The sequence below is a fragment of the Aedes aegypti genome, chromosome 2 (assembly GCF_002204515.2).
Source record: "Aedes aegypti strain LVP_AGWG chromosome 2, AaegL5.0 Primary Assembly, whole genome shotgun sequence".
Lineage (NCBI taxonomy): Eukaryota > Metazoa > Arthropoda > Insecta > Diptera > Culicidae > Aedes > Aedes aegypti.
The window spans coordinates 17,580,882-17,593,474 of NC_035108.1; the positions used below are offsets into that span (position 1 = coordinate 17,580,882).

A 12,593-nucleotide genomic window follows, 5' to 3' on the forward strand; every position below is an offset into this window, starting at 1 on the left:
GGAATGAGCTATTGAATTACCATTTTTTCAAAGGTACAGGGGTTGATGCAGAAACCTTCACCACCAACTTCGCAAAAGAAAAGGACAAAAATTAATAAAAGTTGCCAAAGTGTACAAAAAATCTCTAAATATTACGTCCAGTGCGAGTGATTTAGAGATTCTTGAAGGAGTGGCCAAACTTTTACACGAAGACTTTTCATGTCTCATACACGAGCTGGAGGTAAATGAAATAAGTTCATTAGAAATACTGAGTAACTATTTTCATCTTATTTATTCACAGAACACCGATGGAAAAATTTGCATCTCGATGATGTTTTCCCTTCAATTATTATCAGAAGTACGTTTCGTCACCTAAATGGTTCGTAGATCGATAATCGAAGTTTAATTATTATTTTTAGATGGACCAGTTTTTCATTTATGCCGACCACGAGCTGGTGACTACTGGCGTCAACACCATCATCCGAGCAGTTCAACAACTATTGGTTGTGTACTTTGTGTATTTTTTTAAATACCCAAAGCAAATTTCTAAAACCTTGGAATTTCTTCAAATGTACCTTTTGAAAATTTATCCGGAGCATGGTACGCGATCCATGGCTACTATTGTTGGTGGGCAACAACGTATGGTTGCTTCTTTAATATCCAAAATTACAAAATTGGAGTGGAAAAACCAATTGGTCGAAAATGAACGATAAACACGTCTGAGCTTAGCCTCAAGTCCGATCCAACGAAAGGAATTCTGATATCCTATCAATCTATAAAGCTGAAGAAATTTAATAAAATGATACAAACACGTTTCTGCACGGATAATCGATGAGAGAATAAAGTATTGCTCCTAATGGACACGATAGAATGTTTTTTTCTTTTATGATTTAGCAATAGAAATGGTTATTTATCCGAAACAAACAAAATTTATCCGAAACAAACAAAATTTGTGTTGCATGTCTAATAACGTTTAGAAAAATATGGTTGTTTGAATTGCTTTTTATTCTTTTTTGTGCTAAATGAATCTAAGTGTATCTTTATGTGAGTACACGCTTATACAATATTGGACAGTACATTTGCAACTTTCTCGATTTTCCATAAACAAGATGATCAACTTTGGAAGACTGGATCTCAGTTATTTATGGATCGATTTTAATTTTCACAAAACGTAAGACATAAATTGAATTTAAACATATAATTCTAAGTGATTTTTTTTTATCCAAAAAAACGCTTAAAAAATAAATGTTGAAATTCAAGTCATGTCTGACGTGCTTTGAAAATTTCATTAATATCGGTCCATAAATAACTGAAATCTACCAAAGTTGATCATTTTGTATGAAAAATCACAAAACTTGCAAAAGTTTTGTCTAATACTGTAAATATTAAGAGCCTTAAAGAATAAAAAGCAATTCAATCAATCATCGAGCATTTATTTTATTTTTAATTTGGCTTTGTTTACATAGATTTCCTATTACATCCATGTAATTACATCGTACATCGTACGTCGCATTCATTACATCGAACATATTACATCGTTCTTTTTCATCACATCAATAGCCCTCGAGTACGTCGGACTGTGTAATATTATAACAATCGAGGGAATGAGTTGGTTGCAGCAGTTTCGATGTAATATTCAACAACTTTTTTTGCTGTGTAGAACAATGAAAAATTAAAACAAACGGAAACTCACAAGTTGCCGAAAATCTTCGCCGTGATCCCGCTAAAACACAGCTTTCATTTAATTAAAATCAAAAAATCTACGTGTAAAACGTTCGGTGAAGTAATGTTTCAGTTATCCGATGGCAGCTGTAAAAAACACCTGAAAATTCCACGGCTGCTGTCGCGGACATATTTGAAACTTAAGTTTCAAAATACCAGTTTTCCCATGTTTTTTTGCTAAAATATTCGGTAAGTCGAACAAGAAATTGCATTTTTTTCAACATCACTTCCTTAAAAATGATAACTGCAAATATTGCACAAGTTTCAAAAAAATTATAATCAGTTTTAGAGTAGCTAGGAGTGGATATCGACAACTTATACTTTTGAATTTTAGGTAATATACATTTATAACAAATCCAAACCAAAAATTTTAGTCAATTTCTTTATGTTTGGCTCCTAAATGTATATACATAATCCATAGTTAATGTTCCTATCAAAACATTGCGTAATTATCATTTTTAATTTACATTTACTAACAAACATGATTATAGAGATTTATAGAATAAATATTTTTGCCATAACCGCAACACAAAAGTTTTTTAAAATGATGAAAACAACAGGATATATTCTAGTAAAAAGTATATCAATGCTCTCTGCTCATTCAAGTTATTTTGTATTTTTCTTATAAAATCAATAAATTGCAAAATAGGGTGCTAATTTGAATATAATTTGAATATTGTTTAAAAGATAATTGAATATTACGATGACATCAATTATGTGGAGGTATGTACAGCGTAGTTTAGGGTACTTTATTGTAAAAACGATTTTTCGTAGTTCAAATGATTTTTACAGACAAATTCAAAATTAACATTTACCTGTTGTTGAGAATGAAAATTTGATTAAAAATATCATTTTAGAAGTGTTTTGAACTTATGGCACAACAATTTTCTGAACTCAAAAGGGATAAAAACTGTTTATGATTTCTGTAAGCTGTATATATTTCAACTTAATTTCTATCAGAGCTTACGAGTATAATCTACACTCAAGAAAATGACTCCCTTGAATTAATGTGGATTTGCACATACGTTGCTCAAATTTCCCAAATCATTAGTTTTATGTGTGTCATATACACACTATGATAGTATTAAATACCTTATATTTGCAACACATATACGCCATTTGAAATATATTCAAAGTATGTGCAATGTATGCATTCTTCTGAAGCACATTGTGTAAAAATATGGCGTCCGTAAAAAGTTTTCGCGGTGGTGATCCTAATAAGCTGCATTTGTTCAGCGATATTTTGTTTGAATTGGAAGGTAATTATGGTTGAAAACCAACACTAAGATATTGTTTTAACTTAATCTACTTTTATGCAGAGAATATTACAGCAATAAACCGATTGATGAACTAACCACCTCGCTGCCCACAGAGATGTGCTGAGAATAAAGACCAACACGAGTTGCCTCAACAAGCAATTTTTGGTTTGTCTGCTTCACCTGCTTATTATAATTTTTTTTTATCATACCACATATTGAGGCTGTTGTAATATGTCTATCAATCTATACAATAAACTTTTCTTCTTTATTTTTTATCATTATTAGATATAACAAGGAAAACCAAAAACGTTCATTAATATGATTTGTCCAATCATTATACTCCATTGTAGCCGCCCATGTAAAGTATGTGTTTGGGTTATGGATTGGATATGAAGTATTCATACTTTCAATGGAAATAAAGATTGGCGACAAAACATTCATTTCGCACATACCTTCCATATGCAAACCCCCATTGCAAAAATCCATATAGGTTTGCACATGCATCAAATGAGGACATTATCTTGAGTGTATAGATTGGATCCCATGACAAAAATAAACGTTATTGTTCGAATTATTGGATTTTATAGCAAAAATCATTGGAAAACTGGCATTTCTCATAATTTTACCTACATTTCATATATGTCCACTAATAAATTGTCCAAATAAATTTCACTACATCTGAACATCATAATAAAGCACTTCAGAAATCAAATAGAGCTTCTAAATTTAGTTTTGAACGTTGTGCGTTTGAATTTTGGTAGGTGTACGAATATGGAATTGGGTGAATTTTAGACATCAATTCAATACTTTTCTATTAACCCAAAGATGAATGTAAATGGAAACATTTTGTGATTGGCAAACAATAGATGACAACTATTACCTTCCATGTGGCTAAAGTATTTGTAGCTCAATACTTCATTTAATAGTTTTTTACTAACTTTATGTGGAAACAGTATCCTGTACGAATATGAAATTGGGCCACTGTATTTGTTTGATTTAATATTCAAAAATGAAACAAATAAATATGTATAGTTGAAATATTACTTCTGACATAAACAAATATAACTTCTGACATAAATACTGAAGTAAGGTTTTTCAATACGTATTTACTTGTTTTATTATTTTCCATCAAAATACTCATCAATTATTTGCTTATGATATTACAATAAAATAACATAACAGCATAGGGTTAAAATAACATAACGTACCATAAATCAACAATTAAATAAACGTTATATTTTACATTGCAAATTTATTGTTAACCTTTTTAAAAACTTTTTGCTGTAAAGTGAATCAGACAAAAAAAGGACAGTATATCAACCGTACAGTGAATTGTAAACGAAAAAATTTGTTCGGGAAAATCGAAGTTTTTCTTATGGTTACATAACTTAACCGCCCATTCCCCACATTGTGATTTGACCAATAACAATTTATCAAACGGCCAAAATAGTTTCTGGTACGGTTAGTTTATTGTTAAATTGGACGTTATACGAAACTGCTACGATATTGTCGCATATGTTTGTGAATAATACAGGAAACAGTACATGTATGGTTCTTAAACATGCGGAAACAATGTGCACTATGTCTCGAAAAACACCCAGAATCCGGGTGTAAATTTTTCAAATTGGGTGATGTGGTAGCTAGAGTTGGTGTTTAAAAATATTGATTGGTTTTATATCAGCGTGCATGCTATGAGTATGTTTGTTTTACTTTATCGTGTATGTTTTGTTTAAGCGTGCGATAATTGACAGCTCGGAAAAGCGCGCACGAGACTGAGCATGCGTGTCTCGCGATCGAGACCTCAGTTTAGTGAATGATTTTGTGGCATACGGTTGTGCTGGTTTAAAACCAGCATTTACTTATTCGGCCGATGAGTTTGAGAAAGTGAGTTTGCATCTCGATCCGGATACTACAGGTAATATTGTACGGAGATTTCCAGATTGGACACGACGGTTCTAAACCGCCGTTCCTCAAATCGCCGTCCAAATCTTCGGTCGATGAAAGAGAGAGATGTATTCGAAATCGACTGATTCTCTGACATTTTTGTATACACCGTTACCGTTGGTGCAACACGTACGCGAGATTGCCTTTTCACTACCACGATTTTGTGTGGTTTGATTTGATTCCTTTTGACAATTTTTTTATGTTGCTTATGCTACGAGCTGGAGGGAAGCATATTTTGAGGGGCGTTTTGATGCATATTTGGAAAATTTTATTTTGGTAAAGTTTTCAATTACTTAAATTTCAATCAAATACTTAGAAATGTGTTCGAAACTGGACTTCAATGTAATGGATATATCTAGAATCGTCTATTCACAGATGTTTTATGTGAATTGTGAGTAACTGCGAGCCACAATCCTATTGAGTTAGGGCTCATTCACAAATTTCATAACGCTTAAGGGGGTGGGTGGGTGTCCTCATGGTGTTACGGCTCATGCAAAATTTTTAGAATATTCATACAAGAACCGTTATGATGGGGTGGGTGGGTGTTAAAATAGGGTCCTAAAGCCCTGTCCCAATTTTAGTGCCAAACGCTTAAGTTTAGGCCAAAAACACATGTTTACTCAATTTTCTAATGTTTTCCGTTGGTTTAAGCCCAAAAAACATTTATTTTAGATTTTGTCACATCCTTTGGCTTAAACTCAAATTTTGGGTGTATTTTGTTTTCCGTGTTCCTTACGAAATGTCAGATAGGAACAACCCCTGTGGTCGAACTAAAACCCCTGTGGTGTTTTTGTCGACTAAGCGAACGTCAAACATGATCAAAAGTGTCAAGGTTCATTTATGGACCAAATTTTTAAATTAAAGTTTAAACATGATATAGCCATTATTTGAGCGGGAAAAATTGCTAAAGTAGTTACAGTAACATGCTCTTTTGTGTTATTAAATAAAAACAAGATTTCATTAAAAATTTTAGGACCCAATTGGCCATTTTCAGCGTTATGAAATAAATGAATGAACCCTTAGAGGATCACACTTAGAAAATATCACCGACTCCGGTAATTTTTTTACCGAAATATCTCGCATACTCTGAGATAACGCCCTAAAAGCCATTGGTAGCCACGTGTGTAGCTCGTTGTTTCTGAGCAAATGATAGAATAAGCATCCAAACCAACATAACGGGCAGGTAGATAATGATCCTTTCTTCCCCATAGCGTTGTGAAATAACATGAAAATTCATTAAAATGCTCAGAGAAAAATGAGCTACACACATGGTTACCAATGGCTTTCAGGGCGAGATCAGAAGTTATTCGAGATATAAACTGCTGAGCGCTCGGTAATGCTTCCGGTAAAATTAATGATAACCGAACAATCCGTAAGTGAAATCAAAACGCAGCTGTCAAAGTATTACAAATCGTTCGGTAATCATTCACGAACGATTTGTAATATTTATTCATTTACCGAACGCATTGTTCATATTTGCAGGCAGTCAGAAGCATGATCAGGATGATAAAAAAAAGAATGAAATATCGGCAATTTATTGTGATCTTTAAAGAAACAATTGAATTTATTTCGAGATCGTTTCTTTATTCCTTTCGGCATGTTTATTTTTTATAAATTTCATTTCACTTTTAGCGATTTCACCATCAACCTAAAAGGCTAAAAGTAAGCTGTGAATTCAGCGCCAATTGAATAATCCATTGATTATCCACTTCATGCAACAGTCCTGTGGGGCGTTTGCAGCTTTTCGCCACTTCCAGCAAACAAAACTGGTGCCGCCGATTCCGTCTTTGATGGGTCAACTTCCATCTACAAAAATAACTTTTTTTTTGTATTCTGCGGTAACACTTATTCAACTTATTTACCATGATACATTCAACGATGCCAGACAGTGGATTTTTCTCACAGTATTTTCTTGCTTCCACAAATAAACATGGCGGTTAACAATCTCAAATTAACAACTGTTCGGTAAAGCGCTGTATCACTAGGTACCGAAGTACGGTAAACTTTTACTGACTACGGTGAATCTAAACGATTTACGATTGTTTCGGTAAATGAAATGACGATTTCGGTGAAAACAAACAAATATCCTCTGATTTCCCCTAATATTGTACGTTTTTTCGGTAAAGCTCGTTTGAAATACCGAAACATCAGTTGAATATTGATGTACAGTACGTTTTCGGTAACAAAATTTACCGAACAACGAAAGAAAATCTAAGTGTGATATTCATACCGCCTGAATGTATTGGAGTGCCCCTTGAAATTTACCGCTGATTTCAAACCAGCTCAAGCAATATCCCTTCAAATCCATCTTCCAAGAAAATTCACAATATTTCCATATGCATTTTGATGAGTCTGGAGAGAGTGTGCAAGTTTCTTTGAGGAAAACATAAACAAACTGTGTATGATGAGCGTATGCTAGTGTTCGTGCGATCAAATGTCACTACACTGAGAACAGCGTTGCAGTTGAAAATACTACATTAGAGGGTTAAATTAAATACACAACGCCACTTGATTTGTGCAGACTAAATTGCATTTATTTCAAATATTTTGTGCATTCAATTTTACCATGGTACCATTTCGACAGTAAAAATTACTATATCATGGTTAAAAACTTGCAGCAAGCCAGAATCGAACCGAGGATCTTGCGATTGTCAAGCGCGAACGCTTACCGCTCGGCTATCGATGCGGTTGGATTGAGAGGGATCAAAACGCAAATAAAAAGCGTTCTTGATAGCTCAATCGTGATACGAATAGTAAATTTAAAAACTTGTTCATGGTTCTCTTTCAGTGTAAGCTCTATGGAAGGGACCATTCACAAATTTCATAACGCTTTAGGGGGTGAGTGGGTGTCCTAACGTTGTTACGACTCATACGAAAATTGTAGAGTAAGCGTCACGAGGGGGTGGGTGAGTGTCCAAAATGGTCAATTTAAGCGTTATGAAATATATGAACCAGCCCAAGTCCTAATGGAAGTATCTATGTCGAAATGTTAATTTAATCATAAAATGTAAAGCGAAGTATGCACTTCAACAGAAGAGTAAATGCCTATCTCGATGCGTGGGAAATTTCTTGCAAGAAATGGTAAAGAAAAGCATTTTTCTTTGATCGTAGTACGCAGTTGAAAAGAAATGTCATTTCAAATGGACCTCACTGTGGAAAATTTCTTGACCATTTCTTTCCGCAGAAATTTTTACTTTTCTTGAGCGGAACAGCATACTTAGCTTAATAGTCGACCTAAGCACCGGTCGACATAAACGAGACGAATCCACTTTTGTCTCGATCCGCACCCCCACCTCGGTAAACATGTCAAAATCAGCTGGCCAAGTTGTGCAAAAACAAAAGCCCAGTCAAAACATTTGCCATGGATTTGGAAGCGCAATTCTTGAGTTTATCGACGAAATTCCTGTTCATCAACTGCGGTGGCCAGTCCAGCGAGTACCGGAACGAGCTGAACACACTTCTGAACGAGTTGAATGGGCTGGATTACAAAAATCAGCAGATTGCCGACGTTAGGGTGAGTATTCGGGAGAACCCATAACAGATGTTTACCGGAAACGGGAAATCACATCCTTAAGTCTACCAAATCTCCCCTAGCTTATCGGTGTCCATTTACCTAGATTTTTGCAGTTTTAAAATTACTTTTTATTTGGAATAGATTTCTGAGAAACGTCATTAAATCTCTTCTTGGTCTCCCGCACAGGCACCGATCCGATTGGTGGAGTCCTTCGTGAACATTCCCACCAGCGAGGACACGTTGATCGTGAAGGCTTGCTGTCTGACCAAGACGCTCATCAGCCGGCAGAAAATAACCCTACCGGCAAATGTGGCCGCGGTGCAAATCGGTTGGCTGCTCAAATGCTTGGAAAGGTGCTTCTATCAGGTCATTTGCGAAGTTCTGGGCACTTTGCAGATCCTGATGAAACACTGCGGCGAACATGTGGCCATGTTTGCCGAATTCCTGGTTTCGAGTAATGGGATGCTGGTGAATCTGCTTGCGGATCCCGACTATCGCAAGGTGGAACGTGGTGGCAGGACATACGACAGGAGTTCCCCGGAAGAGATCCACTTGGCGACGGTGCAGTGCATGGAAGCGTTTCTGGTCGCTGCCGAAGGAAATGTGGCCATGGAGAAGTATCTTCCTGTGATTGGCGATTCGGTGGTGTCTTTGGCATTTAGGGCCAAAAGCGATTGGCTTCCGGAGGCTTCGTTCTACAGTTTGATGATCTCGGCTTTGAACTGTTTGAGGCTGGTATCGATCCAACAGGAGGACTGGCTGCGTGAACATCTTGGCCAGTTGCTGGGGGTGTCCAAAGCGTACATGATGTTCGGAATTCCCGGGATAAATCAACCTATGGCACAGAGGATTATGGTATCGCAGCAAGGTGTTCCGGAGCCACAGCACATTCCCATCAACAAGGGAGGAAAGGTTCCGAAAACGAGGAAGACTCGGACCATCGCCAAAGGGAAAGGTGGCAAGAGCGATGCTAAGAAGGGAACAGCTGCGAAGACTGGATCCACTTGGGACGAGAATAGCCGTCATCCCTACTCGGAGAAGTCGTTCGATTTGGACAGTGAGTAAATTTAAACGTTTCATTAATAAGGTTGGGATTACAAAAGGCTGAAAGATATTGAAGGTTTTGTAAAACTGATCGGTTGGTAACAGGTTTTTTAGAAACTTGTTCTCTATTTCAATGTACCTATGTCCCTTAAAATTATCTATTTCCAATGGATGGTTTTTTTTATTCACAAATATGATCTCTAAAGTCACTCTAGATCCAGAGAAACTTTTAGAAACTCTTACACGATTAATGTCCAGAAATTTTTGTTTAGATTCGTCAAAGAATAGCTTCAGGAATTCTTCTAGTGCTTTCTCCAGATATTTCTTCTGGAATACTTTCAGGAGAACGCCCTGCAGGCATCTCTTTAGAAATTCCTGTAAGATTTCTCACAAACTTCACAAACTGCTCCAGAGATTTGTTTTAAGCAATAATTGCAGGAATATATGCTACTTCCTTAACGTGTGTTGAAAAACGAATAACGAAGTGTTTTATAGTGCTCTGTTGTATATGCGATTCCTTCTACTATTAGCCATAGAGCTGCTTTTAGGACTTATCTACCTTCTCCTATGGGGCCGTCCATAAATGACGTAGAGTTTTTACACCCTCTTCCCCCCTTGTAGTATTTAGTCACATATGCTGATACCCCCATTAGAAAATACGTAGCATATCAAGCATCCCCCACCCCCTATTTTTTTTAGTTATTTTCCACAGCGATTGGGTTAAAACGAAACAATAAAATCCAGAAATTCAACAAAATGTCAGATATTGATATTAATTACTGACTGAAACATCAGGATAATCTGACGAATGATAGTTCGATATACTGCAGCGCCCAAAAATCATTTGGAATACAGTTTAAACGAACTTATTTCCTGTTACATATTTTCGATTCCAAGTTCATATATGTTAAATTAAATTTGGAGTACTTTTGCTATGTTTGCACAGCTTAAAATGTAGAAAAAAAAATTAAAAACCATGTTCGGATTGATATAGCTAACAGCAATGAGTAAGGGTTCAAAATATTTTATAATATATTAAACAGAAATTTTGTTATATAATAGGATTTCTTAAAAATTATTCGTGGTTAAGAAACAAATTTCAGCGAACATGATCAACGAAATACCTTAATTTGGAATGGACCTTCGTCATTATTCCCCAAATTCAAATCAGAGCGTTAATGATTAACGGGTCGCAATGATTGATTAAGTGATTAATGATTAAATTCAAGTGTATCATGATTAATGATTATGATTAATGAATAAATTTTTTGAAGCCATGATTAATGATTGTGATTGATGATTAAGCCAAAGTATGAGTATTGATTAAATTTCAATTTTAGATGATTAATGAATATGATTAATGATTAAACTCAGTATGATTAGTGATTTTGATTAATGATTATGATTAACCCTTACGTGAAAGATGTCAAATTTGATCAAAATTTTCATTTTCAAAATAATACTTTTTTTAAATTATAATTTATCGTATTTACATTGAGAACGTCGCGACCCATTGTGATCCTGCACTATACAAATCTCGTCCATCACGTCGTTGGTGAGTAGTATGTGGTCTTTCTATACCTAATAACTAATGCACTCTCGGCTTAGGCATTCAACAGTAGAAACTGTTGTGTCCATGAGTCCTCTCGTGGTGTAGGGGTAACGCGCCCTATCTAGTGAACAGGGTCGATTCGCACCGAGAAGACGTCTAACTTTATCGCAAATTTCATATCAATTTTTCCCATTTAATCCAATTGAGCAAGTATATGTAATTTGGGGATGAACCTGCCTACGGCAGAATATCCCTTCAATAAAAAGTAATTCAATTCAATTCAAGTATATGTAATTTTTAGTTTTACGATAGTTGTTCAAAATTATGTTTCTCCGTCGTCTTCTAACGAAATTCCGTAATTATCAGGATTGCTGTTTGTCTTCAGAACTGCGGGTATTGATTCGAAAATTACGATGATTCCGGATTCAATTGCGTGGAGTACTGGAGTAGCCACCCTAAGATTCAGTAGCTACTTTCATATCGAGTCCCAAAAGTTATTAACGATTTATCAAGCTTCATTGGTTTGCAGACCGAGTCTAAAGAATGATGGCTCAATAGCAGAGCGTTAACCTTCCAGTCGTCGCGCGGATTGCCACCGTCAGAACCACCACGCTGCTGTTGTGAACGAAAAGCGTGTTTTTTCAACAGTGTTGTACAAAATACAACAGCGCGACGACTGATGTGTTAAGAGTATCATTATTGGAAAGTTGATGATTGAACGAAAAATCATGCTGAGAACTATTTGATTCAGATTTTTCTTTATCATAAGTGTACCAATAAATTTTCAAGAGTGTGATGCATTCGTTGCATACTTAAGGGTGTTTGGGGCATCTCAAGCAGGGATGAGAAAAGTACTGGAGCAAACATTTACCGCCTCTACATTTACATCTTTCTACACGACCATCAAAATCCAAAGCAAACCATGACGGTTCAAAACAAAAAAATGTCACGGCTCTTTAAAAATGTAATCTTCTTCTTCCTAACGTTTTTCAACCCCGAATGCGAAATGACTCGAGCACAGTGGTGACACGATTTTTGCGGTTTTCGGGGTTTTGCATTTTTGCTCGATAAAGGCAGTATGAAATTGAACTTGTTTATATGTATCGTAACGGAATGATTGTGGTCTTTCTGTTGGAGCTAATAGATTTCAATTAGTTGAAAACACAAGCAAAATATTAGCGATTGAATGATTTAACACTTTTTTCAATCATTCAGCTTGGAATGGCTGCCCGAAAATGGTCATAGTGGAGAGACAAAAACAGTCAAGCAGTGTGTGAACCGTTGGCAGCGCAACGCCTGATGGTATTGATGCTGCTGCTGCTTTGTGTTTTGGTGGAATGGCAGAATCGATGAACTGTGGTGAATTGTGGTCACAGTTCCCAAGACTGATCTCAAGTCATTTAATTATTGTTTTTATGATTAATCTTTGATTAATCATTAATCATCCATTAACTAATGATTATATGCCCACAATGATGCACTAAACGACATAAAGTACCTATGCAACCAATGGGTTATACACTAGGACTAGATAATGATGATGATAATACTTAACAAACAATCCTATATACAAATCTTT

At 35.7% G+C, this 12,593-nt stretch overlaps 1 protein-coding gene across 1 annotated transcript in view; it reads left to right on the forward strand.

Annotated features, from left to right (window-relative positions):
* The first annotated feature begins 8,204 nt into the window (after window positions 1-8,204).
* The window catches only part of LOC5571765 (HEAT repeat-containing protein 6), a 41,595-nt gene continuing 37,206 nt past the window's right edge, over window positions 8,205-12,593 (forward strand). The window contains exons 1-2 of the mRNA XM_021840059.1: window positions 8,205-8,418; window positions 8,605-9,475. Of these exons, the coding sequence (XP_021695751.1) occupies window positions 8,266-8,418; window positions 8,605-9,475 (1,024 nt within the window). The 5' untranslated portion in view covers window positions 8,205-8,265. The remainder of the gene's footprint in view (window positions 8,419-8,604; window positions 9,476-12,593) is intronic.